This window comes from Capsicum annuum, chromosome 12, assembly GCF_002878395.1.
Source record: "Capsicum annuum cultivar UCD-10X-F1 chromosome 12, UCD10Xv1.1, whole genome shotgun sequence".
Classification (NCBI taxonomy): Eukaryota; Viridiplantae; Streptophyta; class Magnoliopsida; order Solanales; family Solanaceae; genus Capsicum; species Capsicum annuum.
This window is the reverse complement of record NC_061122.1, coordinates 202,722,544-202,747,633: the sequence shown is the minus strand read 5'-3', so window position 1 is coordinate 202,747,633 and position 25,090 is coordinate 202,722,544. Positions and strand designations below refer to the sequence as shown.

The 25,090-nt window shown below is 29.7% G+C and overlaps 1 protein-coding gene across 2 annotated transcripts in view; it reads right to left on the bottom strand.

The window, feature by feature from the left end:
• Positions 1-11,717: 11,717 nt before the first annotated feature.
• The window catches only part of LOC107849667 (protein MADS AFFECTING FLOWERING 5-like), a 21,387-nt gene continuing 8,014 nt past the window's right edge, over positions 11,718-25,090 (bottom strand). The window contains exons 2-7 of one of the 2 annotated variants that reach the window (XR_007048405.1): positions 22,732-22,810; positions 22,007-22,059; positions 20,620-20,716; positions 12,634-12,675; positions 11,967-12,038; positions 11,718-11,854 (exon numbers count right to left, since the gene is read on the bottom strand). Coding sequence is in view for 1 of the 2 variants with exons in the window: in XM_016694223.2 (XP_016549709.1) it covers positions 11,774-11,854; positions 11,967-12,008; positions 12,634-12,675; positions 20,620-20,716; positions 22,007-22,059; positions 22,732-22,810 (394 nt within the window). In the remaining variant the exon portion in view is untranslated. The remainder of the gene's footprint in view (positions 11,855-11,966; positions 12,039-12,633; positions 12,676-20,619; positions 20,717-22,006; positions 22,060-22,731; positions 22,811-25,090) is intronic. The other variant, XM_016694223.2, reaches the window with a different exon arrangement.

The window sequence follows — 25,090 nt, the reverse complement described above, 5'->3', positions numbered from 1 at the left end:
AGAGGATCGTAGACGACGGATCAACGCGTTGAATTGGTGGAAGAATAATGAAACACAATATCTTGTGCTTTCAAAATTAGTTAGAGATATATTGAATGTTCCAATGTCTACCGTTGAATCGGAGAGCGCTTTTAGTCAGGAATGACAACAGCCTGGCAACAACCGGCAAACTTTGGGAAGCAATGTTATGAATGTTCTAGTTTGGCTTAGAGATTGGATTAGAGTGGAAAGAAGAAATCAAGGAATGGAGGTGGAGCTAAAAGACGAACAGAATCTTAAAGAAATTATGACTTCGAGGAAGAACTCAGCACAATCAAATCCAATGCATGATTTTGCCCCCATTGACTTTGACTATCCTATGTAAATTCTCATTAATGTTAACATGGATAAGTTGGAAAAAATGATGAGACTTTGTAGATTTTTCATTCATGTACATTATAAATTTTGAAGCATTTTGCAATCAATAAAATATAACATTCATTCACTCCCTACTTTGTATTTTTTTCCATTTAATGATTTAAATTGAATTTCTAGTTTAAATTAAATACTTAGCTTTAATATATTACTAATTTACTATCAAGTATTATTAATTTATTATATTAAGTAGCATAATATATTTTTTAAAATAGTACATATATATTGAATGGTACGTATATATGTGTATATATTTTCTATAGACACTAAAGTAGTATATATTTAACATATACATGTGTATATATTTTATAAATTAGTATATAACTATATATATAGTGTGTGTATATATTGTAGTATATGTTTTATTTAAAGTAGTACATATATTAAATGGTACGTATATATGTGTATATATTTTCTATAGACTCTAAAGTAGTATAGATTTAACGTATACATGTGTATATGTTTTATAAATTAGTATATATATCATTATATTGTGGTATATATATTCTAGTATATGTTTTATTTAAAGTAGTACATATATATTGAATGGTACGTATATATGTGTCTATATTTTTTATAGACTCTAAAGTAGTATATATTTAACGTATACGTGTGTATATGTTTTATAAATTAGTATATATATCATTATATTGTAGTATATATCTTGTAGTATATGTTTTATTTAAAGTAGTACATATATATTGAATGGTACGTATATATGTGTATATATTTTCTATAAACTTTAAAGTAGTATATATTTAACGTATACATGTGTATATGTTTTATAATTTAGTATATAACTATGTATATAGTGTGTGTATATATTGTAGTATATATATTGTAGTATATGTTTTATTTAAAGTAGTACATATATATTGAATGGTACGTATATATGTGTATATATTTTCTATAGACTCTAAAGTAGTATATATTTAACGTATAAATGTGTAATTTTTTTTATAAATTAGTATATAACTATATATATAGTGTGTGTGTGTATTGTAGTATATGTTTTATTTAAAGTAGTACATATATTGAATGGTACGTATATATATGTATATATTTTCTATAGACTCCAAAGTAGTTATATTTAATGTATACATGTGTATATGTTTTATAAATTAGTATATATATCATTATATTGTAGTATATATCTTGTAGTATATGTTTTAAAGTAGTACATATATTGAATGGTACATATATATGTGTATATATTTTCTATAGACTCTAAAGTAGTATATATTTAACGTATAAATATGTATATATTTTATAAATTAGTATATAACTATATATATAATGTGTGTATATATTGTAGTATATATATTGTAGTATATGTTTTATTTAAAATAGTACATATATTGAATGGTACGTATATATGTGTATATATTTTCTATAGACTCTAAAGTAGTATATATTTAACGTATACATGTGTATATGTTTTATAAATTAGTATATATATCATTATATTGTAGTATATATCTTGTAGTATATGTTTTATTTAAAGTAGTTCATATATATTAAATGGTACATATATATGTGTATATATTTTCTATAGACTCTAAAGTAGTATATATTTAACGTATACATGTGTATATGTTTTATAAATTAGTATATAACTACATATATAGTGTGTGGGTATATTGTAGTATATATATATTGTAGTATATGTTTTATTTAAAGTAGTACATATATATTGAATGGTATGTATATATGTGTATATATTTTCTATAGACTCTAAAGTAGTATATATTTAATGTATACATGTGTGTATGTTTTATAAATTAGTATATATATTGTAGTATATATCTTGTAGTATATGTTTTATTTAAAGTAGTATATATATTTAACTAACATATAGTCGTATACCCGATTATATGTGTAATTGTGTAGATGTGTTTATGTTTTGTAAATTCTAATGTAGTATATACTATATATATAGTGTATATATATTGTTTAACGTATTTAAAATGTATATAGGTGGGTATATATAGTGTATATTGGAGAAAAAACTTTTAATTTTACTTTTTTTGGTTTTGACCGGATTTTGGATCGATTTTGACTGAGTTTAGGCAGGTTGGATCGGATTAGGTGTAGTGGGTCGGTCCCAGGTTGTTTCTTGAAATTTTACTATTGGGCTCAGAATCAAACCAGCTCGTTTAAACTGGCCCGAAATTGGATCGGACCATAAACCGTTTAAATGTGATGGGCCGATTTCGGGTTGACCTGGCCCGATCCCGTTAACAGGCTTACTTCCAAGGATCCAAATTCATGCTTTCCCTCAAGAAGTCAAGAAATTCAGTTATGCGAGTATTCAGTGAGGATCTTCTTTTATCCTCATGTCCAAATTGTAATTTTATTTTATGAATTTTATGATTTTTATAATCTAGGGCCTTTACACAATTGTTATTCTAAGCTTGAATTCAATCTCCCATGATATAAAATTTACTTATAACCACGTTTTAATGATTATTCATGACTCCTTATGCCCAGAACATATCATTCATGCTATTCTAATGTCCATGCATAATTACATGTTATTATTCTAAATTTAAAACATATGATCAAGTTATGAATGACATACTCATGTTTTAAAGATTTTTCAATCCTCAAGTTTAATTCCCCTTTTGATTTAAAATTCCATGAAAAACATAGATTCCATGATTCCTCCATGTAACTCTTTGAATTCTACCATTAAATAGTGTCCCCTCATAATGTAACTCTTTGAATTCTACCATTAAATAGTGTCCCCTCATAATGTAACTCTTTCCTCATAATTTTCAAGTAATCTTTCATACTTTAGTCATGATAATTCATTACATTGATGAAATTGTTGGATTCTTGAGTTTAAGTCATGAACTTTCTTATCATGTCATTACTTTAAATTTTTTGTATTTAATTATATTTTTCTTTAATGCTGGTAGATTATGAACACCCAATACCTAGATGATCATGCATGCTACAGTTTTCAAGATTTCAAGTTATTCATACCATGAAATTTATATTTTTTTTATAATAAGTATTCACCAGTATTATATCATGCTAAATACATCAGTTAACATGTTCATGATTACTGCAGATTATGTATGTACTGTCATTTTCACAATATCATGTTTGAGCACATCAGTTATCAGTGCATGCACTAGTTTATGCTTCTGAGTCATTCAGCTAGGAGTAACACTTAGCACCGAGTGAATGTAGATGGAGGCTCCCTCGTGGTTAGGCATGAGTCATTAGTAGCAGTCTCTAAGTTCCAGACCTACGGCGTCCCCATAGATTTTGAGGGGTCCCTCATCAGTAGAGGCATGACACTCTCCTCCTTCAGGACATCAGCCTTGTGAATCCACATCGTCAATCATGTGTTGGTACCCCTAGAAATGTACCAACACCCTTCTAACTGAGGTTACAAGTTAGACCCCGATTATATAGCTTATATTGGGGCACGTCGGTTGTAGTTAGCTCCCATAGTCTTGGTTCAATATTCAGACCACATCAACTCAGGTTTTCATGACCAAGTATTCAATTTATCACTTATTCAATTATTCAGTTTTACAGATTATTTTAGTGCATGTTTTACTTGGTTTTGCATTCGTTTTACATGGTTGTGCTTTTATGCTTAGTATTTATACATGATCCTCAGTACGATTTTGCAACCTATTCATCTTTAACTTGAGATTTACATATAGTATTCATATTTCTACCATTTCCCAACTTACAGAAATATTTTCAACTCATGATTTAGAAATTGCACTATGTCTTACAGCTTTTACGTACAGTCATAATTTAAATGCATATTTCAGCAAATAACTTATGTCCTCAGTTTTAAAGTATACATTAAGTATTCTCATGATTTAATGCATGTCCCATATACTCTTACATTCCAAAGTACTGACCATATATATTTGTTTGTGGCTACATTCCTTCATAATGTAGGTATCAGTTATAGCCCACACACCAGGCTCAGACAGTTATCAGCATTCAGTCAACAGGTGATGAGTTCTCTTATTTTGAGACTCAAGTCAGTTGTAGTTTCTGTATTTTATTTCTATTATTCTTATGTATTGATTGGGGTTAGTTGGGGGGTTGCGTCTCAACTATCTATAGTCAGTATAATAGAGACTTCATAGATGCCAGTTAGAGTCAGTATTTGTATTTTAAGTTTCTCATCCTTCTCTAAGGTTTTAGTATTGTAAATTTTGATCAGTTATGTATTGAAATAACTTATCTCATGTTGATTATACTTCTGTTCAGTTATTTAGTATTTATATGCATTTTAAAATAATTCCTCACACAGTATGTCGGTATATGAATTAGCTTGGGATCGCTTGTGGTTCTAAATATCATGTTATGACTCAGGGGTAATCTTGGATCGTGATAAATAGATTTAAAAAAATATTCTTGAAGAGCTTTTAAAGGTAAATTTGTTGTTTTGTAAATTGATGCATACATTGAAACTTTTTGTATTATTAATATATAAGTGATGATATTTATAATGCCTCAATACACAACATTAGTTATCAAGGCTGGCTCTACCCTTTTAAAAACTAGGCAAACATCTTAGACCTTAAATTTGAGGGGCTTTATTTTTCTAGAAATAATAAATTATAAATTTTTTATTAAAAAATATTAAATATTAGGTGTAGAAAAATAAGTTTTTAAATAAAAAAATTATTAGAAGAAGTTTGATATATGTAGAATAATAATTTTTATCAAAAAAGATCAAATGACACTGATTATAATGATTATATTAGTAACTGATAATAAATTATTAGAAGAAATCGATTATAAATTATAAAAAAAATATTTATAAATTTGCATCTCAAGAAATTTAAAAAGTAAACTTTAGAAAAACTTATATAAAAGTATATTAATTGCTCCTAAAAATTTAGGGGAAAAGACAAAAATAACACTTAAAACTAAAATAATTTCACAAAACTAGCACCTAAATTAAAAAAATCCGGTAAATAGCCACTAAGGGATGGACCCTTTCTGTTTTGGATATATCCACGTAATCACTAACTTTCGGCACAACACAATTCGGCCCTTTTCGTTTTGGGTACTGGACCAGTTTTCATCTTTAATGGCCCATGCTTTTTTTGGCTCCTTTTTCCCTTTCTTTTTTAAGATTCTACTCTTTTTTATTCTTTTTATACAATTGAGTAATTTCTTTTTTTTTTTTTGTTTTAAATTATTTTGCATTCACCAACATTATTAAAATAACATATTATTTGTTTTATTTAATTTTACTTGTTTATACAAATAAAATACAATACCATATACTTTTAATATAGTACAATTGTTAAAGATATATATTTATATATAATAACGATACAGTTTCTATATATATCCATATTCTATATAATAACCATAGCATTTTTATACACATTCTATACAATTTTTAACTACAATTATTATTTAGATACATATTTATACGACTCTATATAGTTTTTACATGCATTTTAAAAATGTATTAATCTAATATAAGAGAGTATCAATTGAGTATATGGACACTGAAAATGTATCAATGTAGTATAAAAGTGTATTAATATGGTATAAAAGAGTATCAATGGGGTATAGGGACTGCACGTGCTTACATAGAATTTTCTTTTTTTTTTTTTTAAGAAAAAGTGTATCAATATAGTATAAAAGTGTATCAATATGATATAAAAGTGTATCAATTGAGTACAGAGACTGCATATGCCCAATTGGGCCAAATGGCTAAAAAAAAGAATTACTTTAACCGACTGACTACAGCATGTCCCTTTTTCAATTATGGGCCATTTTTCTTTTAAATGGCCATCTCATATCCTTTTTCCAAAAATTTATGACCTCCGTTTGATTTTGGCCTAGGCCCAAACATGCTAGAGCAGCCTTTGTTAGTTATACATAAGTAAAAAATTATATCAAACAAAATATTAATAGTAAAACAAAAATAATACAGACATTATTTTTTTTTAGCACATTCTATCAAACAATTCCTAAATTTTTAAATTTTTTGTGATAATTCTTATGGAATTTCTAACTTTGCATGTCAAAACTTTAATATATATATCTCAAGAAAATTATTTTTAACATATATTATATAATATTATTTTTGTGTATACAATATAATTTTTTAATAAAAGGTATTTGAGTAAATATTCTTAAATCAATGTAGCAATATATAATGGTAAATTACTCATATTAATTAAAGTTATTATCAAGTGATAATGTAAGTATATTTTTCGATTTAAACTAAAAATTTTAAATTTGAGTCTCGATTATAAAGTTGATTTTAATAGGAAGAATTTATTTTCAAAATGAAAATTTTTGGGAATTTAAATAATTTAGACACCAAAATAAATAGTAAAATTTCGGTCAAAAAACAAATAACAAATCCTCGATATACGTAGCAGCTTTATAGATGATTTATCATAGTCTACGTAGTGTTTAGCGTTGCACGCCGACCACTTGTTTCTTTATGTACCAGGTGTTTCTTCCATTAGTACTTTGTGCCATAAAGTACGAAACAGTATTACTCCCTTCGTTCCATAATAAATTAATTATTAAATTTTAATATATATATTAAAAAAAAAATAAAGATATAAATTTATCATATTTTTATATGTTTACCTTCTTCAAAAAGCAAAGACATACGATACATCACTCACAATGCATATTTAATGGAGGGTAGATTTAAAAAAAATTTACAATATTTACCTTAAATTATGAACTATTCACTTATTTTGAAATACTAAAATTGCTCCAAGAATTCACTTATTATGAAACGGAAGGAGTATTATATTTCTTCCACCTTAATTTATACGATGTAGTTTGAGTTGTCATGAAATTTAAGAAAATAATTTAAAATTTATGATCTATAATAAGTATAGATATTTATGTGATTATAAATTATTTTTATTAAAAATAAAATAAATATTTTATAATTAAATTATTACTAAATATAGAAATATATTATTTTTTTTAAATTAAAAAAAATTGATATGTAAATTGAGACAAAGAAAGTAATAAATAATACTTAATAATTTTAAATCTTTTAAAATTATAATTAAGAGACATTTGTTGATTTTTAAAATTAGAAAAGCATCACCCATATTGAGATGTATGGAGTAATATATTTTTACGTATCTTTTAAATATTTTAATTTTAAATTATTAACTTAATTTAATTCAACTTAATTTTAAATATCAGTAAAACTGACGAAAACATCAAATGAATTGGTTAGAGGGAATAAGAGACTAGTTCTACTTAAATACTACTCCAACTGTTCAATTTACTTGTCATGTTTCTTACACAATATTATTGAAAAACTTTAATTAAGAAGGTAATTTAATTAAATTATTCTTATTTAGTTTATTAAATTAATTATTAATAATTAATATATATTTTTATTTTTATTTATTCATATTTACTTTAACTAGTCTCTTAAGAAATAATTAATAAGACATTAATTTTATTATATCACATATATTAATTATAGATTATCTAAATGTTGAAAAGTGAAGAATACTTAATAACTAAATTAAAGTAAAATAATATATTATCTTTTGACTTAAAGTTGGACAAATAAAAATGAATGAAAAATGTAGTTTAATACTTTGGTCATTCGAATTTACTTATTATTTTTCGATTTAACATACTTATTAATAATGATAATAATGATTGTTATAGTGACTTTATCATATTATTCGCATTAATTAATCTTTAGTTATATGTATTGAAAAATAATTTCAAGGATAAATAATGAATGTTAAGAGTAAAATATAAAAAGAATTCTTAATTAGTTGAAAAAAATAAATAAAAATAAAAATTAAATTAGAAAAATAGCAAAAAAGTAAATTCGAAAGGAGAGTATAAACACCTCACCTCACTTTTCTATATAATAGAAGCGTTGGTTTCGACTAGCTGCTTCATTATTTACTATATTATTCCTAATTGCTTCGTGATTTATCATATTACTCCTCATTAATGATTATACGTTATTTATATATTAGAATTAATAATATTTTTTACTATATTACCTCTAATTAATTATTATAAGTCATTTATATATTAGAATTAATAATATTTAATTAAAAAATAGATATTTATGATGTTTGTTTCAGCTGATTTAACCGTGATTTTACTATATCATTCCTAATTAATTATTATAAGTCATTTATGTATTAAAAAATTAATAATATTTAATTAAAAAAATAGATGACATGTCTGCTGCAGCTGCTTCAACCATAATTTTGCTAAATATCGCTCAAAATTAATTATTATGAGTCATCTAAGTATTAAAAATTTAATAATATTTAAAAAAATAAAATAAACATAAAATAATAGATTAACTTTTGATGTATTAAATTAAGTTGACCTCCTTCAACCGTGATTTTACCGTATCATCCCTAATTAATTATTATAAGTCATTTATGTCTTAAGAAATTCATAATATTTAATTAAAATATTGGTTTCAACATGACTGCTTCAAGAGTTGCAACATGATTTTACTATATCAGCCCTAATTAATTATTATAAGTCATTTATGTATTAGCATATTAATAGTATTTAATTAAAATAAGAAAAATATGTGTTTATGACATGTTTGTTGCAGCTGGTTCAACCATAATTTTACTAAATATTGCTCCTAATTAATTATGATGAGTCATCTAAGTATTAAAAATATAATAATATTTAATAAAATGATAAAATCGACAAATGATAAATTAACTCTTAATGCTTTAAATTAAGTTGGCGTCCTTCAACCTTGATTTTACTGTATCACTCCTAATTAATTATTGTAGGTCATTTATGTATTAAAAAAATTATAATATTTAATTAAAAAAGAAACATAGGCATTTATGACATGTCTATTTCAGTTGCTTCAATTGTAATTTTACTAAATACCGCTCTTAATTAATCATCTAAGTATTAAAAAATTAATGATATTTAATAAAAAAGATAAAATAGACATAAAATGATAAGCAGGTAGCAGATCGACATGTTTGTTTGTGTTGCCTACTTAAATACTTCCTTTTATATTTGTTTATTTTACTTTCAATTTTAATCTATTATATATTTGAGAATTACGTAAAAGTATTATAAATCATAATAATTAACAATTTAAAGTAATTAAAAAGACATAAAAAATTTTAGTTGACTCTCTAAATTTTATTACTATCACGTAAATTGAAACAGAAGAAAAAGTACTACAAATCACAACAATTAATAATTTAAAATATTTTAAAAATATGTAAAAAATTTAGTTAACTCTCAAAAATTGTATCAATACCACATAAATTGATACAGAGGGTATAACATATATCATTTAAAAATTATATAAAAAGTATTATAAATCACAATAGTTAATCTTGAAAATATTTTTTGCGCTGCCACCTCAATTCTAACTGTTGTTATATTTAGATATCTAGATTTCTTAACTTAATAGTGGTTCAAAACATTTCAATATCTGTATTTATAAGTGTTTTGCCTTTGAGAAGATGATCCAAGATTTTGTTGTTAATTGGAGTATCTTTTGTCCCAATTTTTGTATGAAATAATTCTATGAATATTAGTTCTACGTCTTTTCTATATTTTGTAACAAGTTTCAATCTTATCATCAAACAATTAAAATAGTCTGACTACACGACATATCACACTTTCTTATCATGTGAAAAACTATCTTATAAAACTTTACTTTTTAGTGAGTACCATCAAATAGTTATTATTTAAAAAGTTATCATTTTAAATCAATATATATTTATATTTGTATCTCTAAAAAATGTCTATTGTATTGGGCCCGGCACAGGCCATGCACCTCCAATACCTATATATATATATATTTGATTGGCGTATGAACAAGCGTATTATGTTCTCTCTAGAACCGTGACTTACATGGAAACCCACAGAGAGGAAAGTCTTTTAGATATTTCAGATATTTTTCCATGAATCTGTAAGTTCGATTATCTGATTTGTTTACTGGGTTTCTTTTTTTTTTTTTTTTTTTTTTTTTTTAATATTTCGATCGAGTGTTCAAATTTATTTGATTATACTCTTTTTAAAATCCAAATTTCCCTCTGTTTGATCCCTCTTCTTCGATGTTTTGAATTTTTTTGTTGTGGATGACTGAACTTCGAATTGCATAAATGCATATACTGAAGTATTCACTAGTTGATGTTAGGGGTCATTTGTTCAGTGGTATAAGAATAATTGGGCTGAGTGTATAAGAATAATGTAAAATATGATATATATCTATATTCGCTATGTTTGTATTAGTTATACTTGTATTTTTGTATTTTTCTCATAGGATGTTTGATTTTTTTTAATTAAAAATAACATAAATCACATACTTTCTAAAGATTTTTTTTTTTTTTTTATAAAAATATCCTTAATATATATAAAGATTATGAAATTTTTTTAAAGGATAATTATGTTTTTAATCATCTTAATGCATGTATTTAGATTCATTGCATTACTAATGATACGTACTTCAATACACAATAGAGTATATATAATTAATACAAGTATTAATTATACATAGACTAAAAATATATCAAAAAAATATTAATAATACTTGCATGCATTATTCTTAAAACAGTCTACCAAACGCCTCTTAATATATTATGTCATGTCACTGCTTTATTATGCATATCTGTTTTTTGCTCATCCGACTCAGGCTCAGGGTCGAAGCCAGTTTGTTAGTTACTGTTTGATCGGACCAGTAATTTTGGTTCAAAAATTGAATTCGTTTTTAAAAAAATTATTGAATCTTACAAAATTTTAATTTAGCATTTAGTAATTTAGAAGAGCTAAAACTTCAAATTCATAAGTATCAAATTTTGGTTCCAAGCTCTGCTCAAGCTGTATTTTTACTAAGTTGTTGTTAGGCATTTGCACAAGTAACCTTTTGCAAGGCAACCATTTATGCGTTGTTTCCCCTTAGCTCAGTAAGGTAAATTTCAAACTATGTGAGGCGGTTATTTTCAATCAGTTTCCGGCCACTCAATGCTGCTATTGGTGCGAGTAGTAAGGAGTCTCAATCTCATGTCAAGCTGGGGCATCATTTCATTCTTGTAACGGGAATGAGTGCACTGCTAAACCAGACATAGCATATAGTGTGTATGAGTATTTCTCAAGAATTGAGTTTAATTCTTCAAAAAAACTTTTGAGCCCATTATACAACTTCAGGGAGAGTACAGAAACAAATTAATCATCATCCAATAAAAACAAGAATAAGTCTGAATAATTAGTTTTATTGAAAGTTGAAACTGCATAATACTAGCAATTTCTGGAAACATTGACTCTATTCTTTGCAAACATTTGACTTTTGCTAATCTTTGCAGGTTATTCCCCTGGCTATTGACAAATACAATGAGAACTACTAGAAGAAATTCAGGGTCACTCTCTGTTGTGGAAGGTCAGACGTCTCATTCACTTTTCTGTTTTTCTGCATCCTAGCCATCTGCATGGGCATTAATGCACGTATTAATTACCAACTTAGGAAAAAAAACACGAAAAGGGGTCGAATTTGTGATGGCAGAATTGGAGAGCAGATTTTATGAGGTAATATTTACATTGTTCTCCAGCTGTTTCTTTTCCTCTAGCAGCAGTTTTTCCTGCAATAAGGAGGATCATGTGCAGTCTCTCTGGAAAATTTAACATGATATCAATTTATACTAAAATAATTAAAGATATCTGATGAGAGCTATTGATTACAAAGAGCTACATAGAGCAGTAGAAAGCAGGGATGCCTATTAACTCCGTTCAGACTTGAAGAAGCAAAGACAATCGTATGAGATTTGATCAACAGAGAAGCCCAGAATATAAGTCTGGTAGTCAATTAAGTCTTAACATGCTTCTAGACCAGCCTATCAAGAAACTGACGAGGACAATTGGATGTTTTGTGCCTCCTTATACTCCTGACTAGTCCTTGGTTGAAACCAAGGATACCGAGAGGAAGATTTCAACTTGTTGCTCGGACCCTGCAAAAATTTTTGCCGCACTTTTGTTGGATCCTCCAAAATGCATAGCCTTAGCTTTTGAAGGATTCGGCGCATACCTATTTTTGAAAAGTTTGAGCAACATAGGATGAAAAGATTCTTTTTTTTAATGCATCTTGATCTGAAAGTCAAATTTCTGGGAATCAAGGTGTAGTTCAGACAGACAGTTGGAAACAGATGAACCAAACTCATGACTTTAGGAAAAACTAGTATTCAGCAGTTACTGAATATGAAACCGTACCTTCTCATGAAGACCCTTAATACGTTCAAGCATCAAATGTGTCTGCACAAAACAAAACTTTTTAGACTTGCTTCATTCTGAGGTGCTGACTCAAATGGAACCAGATAATACTACTGAAGTCGAAACATTATTCAAAAAACAAATGCAAATGCTTATAAAAAGACAAAAGAGAAATTAACCGAAAACCACGTATAGCTGGGAGAGTGCACTAATAATTATGGTTTCTCACCATTTGGAATGATAAAATAAATCATGAGACAAAACATTAGAACATATAGAGTTACGGGAGAGGTGACTGAGAACAACATTTGAGGTACTCCACCTAAGTGTTGTCGTGTCTGAAAAACACATGATGTTGTGACAGCTTCTAGTGTAAAGCAAAAAAGGCAGTGAGAAGCGGGGCGGAGCCAGCCTTTGGCTAAGAGGTTCATTCCAATCCCATTCGATAAAAAATAAATATATTGTTTATACATAATTAAAATTATTTTTTATGTATCTATAGTAGGTGTTGAACCCCTTTGGCTAGGTTTGTTGGGTTTAATTGGTGTGAATGAAAAATGGAGGGACACAACCTTTGAGCAAAAGACATTGTTTTGAAAAAGGTGTGACTGTTCAGATAGTTGTGTCTGTTCAGAAAAAGACATAATATTTCGAATGAACAGACATGAATCTTTCAAATGATACACCTTTTAAGTGAACCATTGCCACCTTTCAGAAGAGGCATTTGATGGCTATATAAACTTGCTTTCATCCAGAGGTTTGATATGAATGAAAAATTTTCTGAGATAAAAACTCTTCTTGTCTTCAAAACATTCTTTGTGATCAATCAAATCGTTGAGTGAGTTCGACGAATCCAATTATTTGAGGTACCACTATAGTTGGATTGAAAGCCATTTTATCTCGGGAAGAAGATTCCATAACCTCGGGTACAGTGAGGGGAATTATTCCTTAAGGACGCTCCGTGAAGTTGGGGGACTTGGCCTTAAATTCTGTTTCATCTATTTTCTGAAATTTAACACATTTCTTGGATAGATTATTAGTAATCTTGTGTTGAAGGTATTAAAGAACTTCAAAGGTGTTCTTGTTTATACATGAACTATTGTTAAAGTTGGTGTTGCATATATATATATATATATATATATATATATATAGATTCGTGTACTCGAAATACACATGAAACAACAATCTTAAGGAATAAATTTTAGAAAAAGAAAAAAATTTTTTTTTGCTTGTTTGATGAAATTTTTTTTTCACTAAAGTTTTTTTTTCTCGAATTTGTATAGCTTAGTTTCTGGAGATGAAAGCTTTTAGCTTTCTACTCCGTTTGACTTTAATTAGTGATTTGAAGAAATAAAATCTTCATCACAAGTTAAAGATCATTCGGTTGACGATTGAAAGTCATAAAAACTTCATCATTAAACTAGAACCAAGAAGTGTTTAAAGTTGCTGCAATTTTTTAATAAGTATTTCGATATACTTAAGGTCTTGTCTTGCGGTGATAGAAAAATGATGACTAATAGTCAAATGCATGATGCTGGAACACTATGACGGCAACTAGTATTGCCACGACGAGTCGTACTAATGCTCCACAAGCTATGGCACCGACGGAGAAACCCGAAAAGTTTGCGGGTATTGACTTCAAGAGATGGTAGCATAAAATATTCTTCTACCTCACAACTCTCTGTCTTCAAAGGTTCACGGTTGAGGAACCTCTGGAGGTGTCCGAGGAACCTCTGAAAAAGAACGCTTCGTGATTGTGGAGGCTTGGAAACACTTAGATTTCCTTTGCTGGAATTATATCTTGAGTGGTCTCCAAGATGACCTTTACAATGTGTATAGCGGAACCAAGACTGCAAAAGAGTTATGGGGAGCGCTAGAACTGAAGTACAAAACGGAAGATGCTAGAACTAAAAAATTCTTTGTTGCAAGATTCCTGGAGTACAAAATTATAGACAAGAAGTCTGTTGTTTCCCAAGTGCAGGAACTGCAAGTGATCATCTATGATCTCCTAGTGGAAGATATGATTTTGACAAATACCATTGTTGAACAATTTAAAAATGTTCTTAGTATTCACATGAACTTTATCGTAGGTTTGATTGTGAATGTAGCGTTTCAAGTAGCGGCAATAATAGAGAAGTTACCACCTATGTGGAAAGACTTCAAAAACTATTTGAAACACAAACGTAAGGAGATGTCAGTCGAAGATCTGATTGTACGACTACGCATTGAAGAAGATAACAAAGCTACGGAAAGAAGGTCAAGAGGCAATTGTGCAATGAGTGGAGCAAACATTGTAGAAGATGACCAAAACAACTCTAAAAAGCGAAAGAAAGCTGGAAATGAAAGCAATCAACCCAAGAAGAAATTCAAGGAAAAGTGCTTCAACTGTGGCAAGATTGACCACAAGTCTATGCGTTGTCGGTGTCCCAAAGAAAGGGAAGAAGAAGGATCAAACAAATCAGTCTAAGTCTAAGAAAGAAATGGATGATCTGTGAGCTATGCTTTTCGAATGCAACTTGGTGGGAAATCCTCGCAAATAGTGGATGGATTCTGGTGCCACCCACTATATTTGTGCTAACAAGGAGTTGTTTTCGACGTTCGCTCCGGCTCAAGTAGAAGAAAAAAATCTACATGGCAAACTTCGCTACTGCAAAAGTAGAAGGAACAGGAAAAGTGTGCTTGAAGATGACTTCCGACAAAGTGTTGATACTTAACAATGTCTTGTATGTTCCTGAGTTACGAAAGAACTTGATTTCTGTTTCACTTCTAGACAAGAACGAATTCAAATATGTATTTGTTTTCGAAAAAACTTAGTAAAGGAGAAGTGTATGTAGGAAAAGGCTACCTCAATGAGGGCCTATTCAAAATGAAGGTAATGACTGTTGAAATCAATAAAATTTCAAATTCTTCTTACTTGCTTGAGTCTCCTAATTTGTGGCATGAACGACTAGGCCATGTTAATTATAAAACATTACGAAAACTTATTAACTTAGAAGTTTTGCCAAACTTTGAGTGTAATAAATCAAAGTGTCAAACTTGTGTGGAATCAAAGTATGCTAAGCATCCGTATAAGTTCGTTGAAAGGAATTTCAATCCCTTAGACTTCATCCACACTGACATTTGTGATATGAAGTTAACACATCACGTGGTGGGAAAAAGTATTTCATAACTTTTATTGACGATTGCACTAAATATTGTTATGTTTACTTGCTAAATAGTAAGGATGAAGCAATAGATGAGTTTAGGAAATACAAAACTGAAGTAGAAAATCAGTTAGAGAAAAGGATAAAAATAATAAGAAGTGATAGGGGCGGAGAATATGAATCTCCCTTCGCCGAAATGTGTAGAGAATGGAATCGTTCATCAAACTATGGCCCCGTATTCACCACAATCTAATGGAATTGTGGAAAAGAAAAATCAAAGTTTGAAGGAAATGATGAATGCCTTACTTATAAATTCAAGTTTGCCGCAAAACTTATGGGGGAACCTATCCTTACAGCCAACCGAATACTCAATAGTGTTCCCCATAGTAAGACACAATCAATCCCTGATGAAAAATGGATAGGAAGGAAACCCAACTTGAAATATTTCAAAGTGTGAGGGTGTCTAGCAAAGGTCTAAGTTCCTATGCCTAAAAGGGTTAAGATAGGACCTAAGATGGTGGACTGCGTGTTCATATGATATGCTAAAAGTAGTAAGCTTGTTGATTTTTGGTTTATAAATCCGAATATTAATAAAAATACGGTAATTGAATCAGATAACGCTGAATTCTTTGAAAATATTTATCCGTATAAAACTAGAAATGAATAGTCTAGTGAAGGTTCTAAATGACCTTGAAATGAACCAAGTGAGAATGTACATAATAATGAGAATCCAAGACGTAGTACACGTCAAAGAACGTCAACTTCGTTTGGATTGAATTTTGTAACATTTCTCTTAGAAAATGAGCCTCAAAGATTTAAGGAAGCGATGACATCTTCGGACTCATCATTTTGGAAAGAGGCAGTCGATAGTGATATTGATTCAATCTTAAGCAACCATACGTGGGAGTTGGTTGATCTTATTTCAGGAAATAAACCTTTAGGATCTAAATGGATCTTCAAAAGGAAAATGAAAACGAATGGTACTATTGACAAATACAAGGCAAAAAGAAGGTCTTGATTACTTTGATACATACTCGCCGGTAATAAGGATAACGTCGATTCGAATATTAATTTCCTTGGCGGTGGTATATGGTCTTGAAATTCATCAAATGGATGTGAAAATCGCATTCCTAAATGAAGAATTGGAACAAGAAATTTACATGGAACAACCTGAGGGTTTTGTGGTTTCAGGAAAAGAAAATAAGGTGTGTAAATTTGTTACGTCACTTTATAGACTAAAACAAGTACCTAAGCAATGACATGCAAAGTTTGACCAAACCATGTTGGCAAACGAATTCAAAATTAATAAATTTGATAAATGTGTTTATATTAAAGACATTTCAAATCACCAAGTCATTGTTTGTTTGTATGTGGATGATATGTTGATCATCAGTAGAGACATTTCAGACATAAATGCAACAAAACGAATGCTCGAGAGCAAGTTCGATATGAAAGACCTTGGAGTTGCGCATGTGATCTTAGGGATAAGAATCCATAGAACTCTACAAGGATTGGCATTGTAAAAGTCTCATTATATTGAAAAGGTACTTGACGAATTCAAGTATATGGACTTCGGTATTGCCAAGACTCCATTGGATGTGAGCTTTGCACTTCGAAAGAATGAAGGTGAAAGTGACTCACAATTGGAGTATGCAAGAGTATTGAGATGTCTAATGTATATAATGAATTGTACACGATCAGACATAACTTGCTCTATTAGTAAGTTAAGTCGGTACACGAGTAATCCCAACAAAACTCATTGGTTGGCGATGAAAAGAGTTTTGGGGTATCTCAAATACACTCAAGACTATGCTTTGCATTACAATAAATATCCCGTGGTACTTGAAGGATATAGCGATGCAAATTGGATCACCTGATCGAATGAAGTAAAATCCATGAATGAATATGTATTTACTATCGGTGGAGGTAGGGGTGGGCATTCGGTCGGTTCGGTTTGATTATTTAATATCGATTCGATTTATCGGTTTATCGATTTTCGGATTGACAAAAATGACATTCATAATCAAACCGAAATAAATTCGGTTTGGTTCGGTTTTTACAAATTCGATTCGGTTATTTCGGATTTTTATTTCGATTTGAATTATTAAAGTAGTTAGCCCCTCTTTTTCATAACTGAGCATTTAAAATTGATGAAATTTTTTAGAAAAATTATTTTTTTCAAACCTGTTTTTCATTCCCAAATATAAATAATTATAAATAACTCAACATGGATGAAACGAAATGAAATCATCATAAGCTTAACATAATACATAACATCATTAATTATTATATATAATATACCTTGCATAAATAGTCTACAAAAGAACACAAAACTCGTAAAAATAATCCATGAAACAACATACTTTCTGCATAAATAGTCCATAAAACAGTTCAAAGTCACCAAAATAGTCCATAAAATATTTTAGTCACTAAAACAATCCATAAACAGCCTGCGACGTATGCGAATTTGCTGTTAAATGATAATTGTAAATGTGAATTACTAAATATTATATATATATATATATATATATATATATATATATATATATATATAGAACATAATATTATGTTATCTCTCTCTCTATATATAATAAAATATATATATATGTTATTTATTTATTTATAAAATTTTGATTTTTCGGATCGGATTGGATTCGGTTTGTAATTTTAGAATTTTGATTTTTCGGATCGGTTTTCAATTTAAACCGAAAAACCAAAATTTTATAAATAAATAAATAAATAATATATATATTTTATTATATATATATAATATATATATATCATAATATTATATTATATAATATATATATGTATAACATAATATTATGTTATATATATAACCGAAATTCTAAATATACAAATCGAATCGAATCCGAAAAATCGAAATCAAATTTAAATTTTGGTTTTTCGGTTTTTTCAGTTTAAACCAAAATATGCCCACCCCTAAGTGGAGGAGCGGTCTCTTGAAAATCATCCAAATAGACTTGTATTGCTCGTTCTATAATGGAATTTGAATTTATCGCATTAGATAAAGTCGGTGAAGAAGCAGAATAACTTCGAAATTTCTTGGAAGATATTCCTTATTGGCCCAAACCAGTGGCACAAGTATGTATACACTGTGATAGCCAAGCGGCGATAGGTAGGGCAAGAAACATGATGTACAACGGTAAATCTTGTCACATAAGACAGAGACATAATACCGTTAGAGAACTTCTCTCTAGTGGAATTATCACTTTTGACTATGTGAAGTCAAAGGATAATGTGTCGGATCCACTTACAAAAGGCTTATCTAGAGAGGGAGTTGAGAGAACATCCAAGGGAATGGGTTTAAGGGCTAGGACAAGTCAGCATAGTGGTAACTCTACCTAGTAGACTGGAGATCCTAAGAGCTAGGTTCAAGGAGATCAAACAAAGTTGTGTCTGACAGGTTTAACATTGTCAAAATACCAACCCATTCTTATGATGTAGACAATGTTTAGTAAACAAAGATAAGACTTAGGATGAAAAGTCTTTTAATAATTATCTAAATTTGGCAGATTTGACCAAATAGTTTAATCTATAGGATTGAAAGTTTAGAAATAACCTATGTGAAGGCGAAATGGAAGCTATTTCAAGGAAAATGTTTGTAAAGGCCTATTCTCTAAGCTCTCATGAAATTGGGATGTGTTCATGGCTGAAAAGAATAAAATCATGAGAACCATAAATGGTAAAAGGTTGGCTGTGTGATATGTGTTGTCTAGGTGTACATTAAAGCTCGACGGTTCAAAGATATCAAATCTACCGATTGACCAAGTGCATCTGATGCATGTTCACTACGGAAAGTTCAAAGGGAAACCCACTTATCCAGATGCAGTCAGTCTTTGCTTGATGATTACATACTTGTCCGTAAAGTTTTACAAAGGTTAGCCATTCCCCATTCATATGGGGGATTGTTGGGTTTAATTGGTGTGAATAAAAAATGGAGGGACACAACCTTTGAGAAAAAGACATTGTTTTGGAAAAGGTGACTGTTCAGATAGTTGTGTCTGTTCAGAAAAAGACACAATGTTTCGAATGAACAGACATGAATCTTCCAAAGGATACACCTTTTAAGTGAACCATTGCCACCTTTCAGAAGCGGCATCTGATGGCTATATAAACCTGCTTTCATCCACAGGTTTGATATAAATAAAAAATTTTCTGAAATAAAAACTCTTTTTATCTTCAAAACATTCTTTGTGATCAATTAAATCGTTGAGTGAGTTCGACGAATCCAATTATTTGAGGTACCACTATAGTTGGATTGAAAGCCATTTTATCCTGGGAGAACGATTCCATAACCTCGAGTACAGTGAGGGGAATTATTCCTTAAGGACATTCCGTAAAGTCGGGGACTTGACCTTAAATTCTGTTTCATCTATTTTCTGAAGTCTAACCCATTTCTTGAATAGATTATTAGTAATCTTGTGTTGAAGGTGTTAAAGAACTTCAAAGGTGTTCTTGTTTATACATGAACTATTGTTTAAGTTGGTGTTGCATCTATATATATAGATTCATGTACCCGAAATACATATGAAATAACAAAGTTTTCTTCAACTATTGAACCCCTCCCGTTAGTTAAAATTCTGACCCCCCTTTGGTGAAAAGGGAAGCTGGTACACTTTTATGAATATTTAAACACTAGAGTTCCAATGATGCAATTCCAAGCTCAGTTGCTCAGACTCTCTAAAATATTGCCGCACCTGTGTCAGATTCTTTAAAAACACACTATTTCTGGAGGATCCGACACGCACCCATCAACATTTTTGAAGAGTCTGAGCGACATAGATTCCAATAGGGAAGGTAGAGAGGAATGTAGAAAGACCTTTCTAGATGTGATTTGTACAAGAGCAGTTTGAAGTTCATTTTCCAAATGGATTAGGTCAGTCACAGGGATACCGTCAACATTTTCCTCAAGTTGTCTGTCAAATTGAAACCAAGCGTAAGTGGTATAATCTTTAATGGTGTGTTTGGTATGAAGGAATTTTCCAGAAAATATTTTTCAATTTTCTTATGTTTGGTTGACTTATATATTTTGAAAATTTTCAAACTAACTTATTTTCTTTAAATATAAGAAAAATGACTTCCCTTCAAAAAGTAAGAAAATTTTTTTCCAAAACTCTCTTTCAACCTCACTTTAAAGTTGAAATGTTCATACAATTCTCAAAATCATCTACCCTGCCCCCCGCCCCAATACCCTATCCCTAACCCACCCTACCCCCTACCTCTACCCCTACCCCTACCTCCATCCCCAAAATTCAATTGTTTCAAAAAGTATTTCAAAATTTTTTCTTAGTCCAACCCCTTACCCCACCCCACCCCTACCCCTACCAGCCCCTTTCCAAAAATAATACTCCCTCCGTCTCATTTTATGTGTCATCATTTGATCGGGCACGGAGTTTAAGAAAAAAGAAAAGACTTGGTAAAGTTTACCAAATTATCCTTTATCAAAAAATGTGCCAATATTCTTTTTTTAATTAAGTAGGACCAATAAGGGTAAAAGGGTAATTGTGTCTTTAAAAAGTTTCCTAATAAGGAAAGACGACACTTATTTTGGGAAAGACTAAAAAGGAAATAATGACACATAATTTGGGACAGAGAGAGTATCTATATTTTATTAAAAAATTCAAACTTTTCTCTTGCCCCCTACCCTCCCTCCCCCTTACCGGCCCCCTCTCCCTCCCCCTCTCCCTCCCCCTCTCCCCAACCTCAAATTTTATTTTTTTAATTTTTTTTTTTAAAAAATTTCAAATTTTTCTTTTCCCTTCCTCCTCACTCCCCTACCTTGACACCCAGCTCCTACTAACCCCCGTTCCCCCACCAATTTTTTTAAAAAAAATTTAACAAAAAATTTTTTAAACTTTTTATTACCCCACCGCTGCTACCTATTCTGACACCCCCACCCACCCTCCTACCAACCCCCTTCCCAAAAAAAGAATTTAATTTTTTTTAATTTATTTTTTAAAAAAAGATTCTAAAATGTATTATTACGCTTTAGCTAAACACTAAAATATATTTTTTGAAAAATATTTTTTCATTCACCAACTAAATATTAGAAAATATTTTTCATCCACTAACCAAACATAAGAAAACAAGTAAGAAATCAACTTGTTTTTCAAGAAAACATTTTCTAGGAAAATATTTTCCATGGAAAACATTTTCCTTCGTACCAAACACACCCTAAGAAATGACGTGAAATATAAGATCACTACCTTTCTGTTTCTTGTAGCAGTTCTCCCGTTGTCATACTTGAGTATTTAGAGTGCTATGTCCACCTCAGAATGATTAGAAAACTCTCAGCACCAAAAATGTAAATATGACTATCCAAGATAACATTGAACAACACCCAAATGATTACTGTGGATATATTGCAGAATACACAATGCATTGATGATAAGTTACTGATCACCCGTATTAACTACATGAATGAACCTCTAGTTAACATCTTGTCAGAGTATTATTCTAGGATTTGACGAAATACTATGTATGTCTATAACTCATTTTAGTCCAGCAACAAGAATTTTTTTTTTGATAGATGCATTTAGTCGAACAGCAGCATGATCTGCGATGCACTATGACGAATAGTAAACATCATTTATAATTTGGACCTTCCATTCCTAGAGGTGGCCCACCAATGGTAAAGTGTATATTTAGCATCTTCGGACCTATTAAAAATGAAGGAAATTTACAAGTATTTCACAGTTCATGTGGAAATAGTTCTGGCCTGATTTTGATTTCTCACCAGTTCAGGGTTGCTCATTTTTTTCTTTTTTCTTTTTAAAGGACGCATGTTCAAAGTTACTGAAATACTCATCACACCAAGGCAAATGGTAACCAAATTAATTGAGAACTCAAATATACGTGCACGCTTCAAGTATCCAGAGAGGATTCTAATTAAACTAGAATATAACTTGATAACAGTCAGCTAATCAAATACCTCTGCGTCCTGGATTTCTGCAGAGATCTCTTTTTCTGCTTCGACATGGCTTTCGTATCGTTGAAGTATCCCTGTCAGACTGGAACATATAATATCAGATTATGCTTGTTGGTGGGCAAATATAAGGAAAACTAGATACAATATGTTACTCTTTTGATCTCAATTTATATGATACATATAAATTTTGAACAGTCAATTAAATTTTTTATCGATTGAGTTTTTAATGATAGACTATACTTTTATATAATTTTTAGACAATGCATGTTATTTCATTGTTTGATTTTTGTATCACTGATTTAATTTAGAGAGTTAATTAATTTTTCTATATAATTTATAGATGTTTGTATGATCTTTAAAATTTTTAAGTTGTTAATTATTGTAATTTATAATATTTTTTACATAATTTTCAGATAATATATGTTACTCTCTCTGTCTCAATTTTTGTGACACTGATGGAGTTTAGAAAGTCAATCAAATTTTTTTACATATTTTGAGTTGTTAATTATTGTGATTATATTACTTTCTACTATTTTCAAATAATATGTGTACTCCTATCTCAATTTATGTGATTTATGTGTACTCCTATCTCAATTTATGTGATTGTGATAGTATATGAAGAATAAATCAATTTTTTATGTTGATAATATTTTAAATAATTAATTATATGATTTATGATATTTTTTAGGCTATTTTTAAATAATGTATTTTACTTTCTATGTCCTAATTTATATGGTTTATAGAATTTCGAGAGTCAATAAACTTTTTTATGTCCTTCAAATATCTTAAATCGTTAATTATCGTAATTCACAGTAATTTTAAAATACATAACAGATAAAAAATAAGACAAATAAATTAAAACAGAGAATTAATATATATATATTGGTTGGTCGACAAGCTGGGAGGACAACCTCCAGGTTTATGGTGTTCGATCTCTTTGGGCATTAGGCACTAACCCATTAAAAATACCCTCTGCATGGATAACAAAAGGGAAGCATCTTCTAATTAGTAAGGTATAGGTTCTTTTTTTGGTGTAGGGGGTGGGGTGAGGTGGGAGTTGGGTTGAGGTCATCCAAAAATAAGGATTAGTAAAAGCACCTGTATTATAGATAAGTTTGAGAAAGGCAATTTATCGCTAAACTACATGTTAGCGCAGTGGCTAAAAGTCATTGCTTGCAAGGTTAAAAATCTTTCTTTCAATCCCTCTACCATCTCAAAACTGATTATTAGTTTCAGCCTCTGAACAAAGCACCTGGTTCGCTCTTGTTTGTGTTGCATTTTGTGATCTTTTACTTCAATTTCTTAGATAGCAGAGACCCGATGTTGATATTTGATTTGAATGTTGGTTTTCATTTATCATTCATATAACTTTATGTCCAAAAATTTGGCATTGAGGATACACAATCTAACTGTAGAATTGTCATTTTCTGGAAGGGGCATAAAAAAACTAGTATGCTGAATTGCCAACCCATTGATACTCATGTGAGCTCAATTGTATCATGATCACATGACCAAACAATTTACACTTCTTGTTAGTTTTTCCAAAGTTCCTTGTGATAATTAGGAATGACAATTAATTCACGAAGATATGACCGTCAATTTGTTAGCTCAGCCCATTGTGACCCACTCAATTAAGCTCATCTAAAGTTGGGCTAGTATGTAGCTCAAATAGATCCATAAGAAACCTTGTTATAATATTTTTATAACAATTCAGGTGGTTGATACTAGTGTGGATTGTCGGGATCGATATCGATAGAGTGTCATGCAGAAACTAATAATTGCAAACCTTCAACAATAAATCACACAACAAAGTAAAATTATAGTACTAAAAAGCATAGTCTCAATATGTTTTGGTCAACTAAAATAGGGTAAAACTTAAGTTTTTACCACTAACATATATAAGATGAAAATTAATATTAAGAAGTATAAAACTACCCAGAGAAAGCCTCCTCCTAAACAAGACTCTTATGGTGACTAAATTGTGAATGATATTATGTTATGTATGAGAAGTAAAATCTCATATTTATAGAAGTTCAAAACTTCTCCTTCCAAGTAAGGATTAATCAATTATGGAAAAGATTTTTTCCGACAAGAGAACCCATTTGAAATAAAACACAACTATGGTGTGGAATTAGAATTAGGTAATAAATTCATGGCAAATCTTAACAAATCTCCCCTTAACTTGAATTTTTTGATAAAATAATCTTGTTCTTCATTCTTTACACAATTTTCATATAATACTGCTTCTTGCCATGATTAAAGTTGATATGAGTTACAAATTAAAGTCATGTGCGTTATACTAAGTAGGAGTTAATAATATTGGAGCCCGATACTAAAAGTGAGAGTGATTAAATATTAAAGT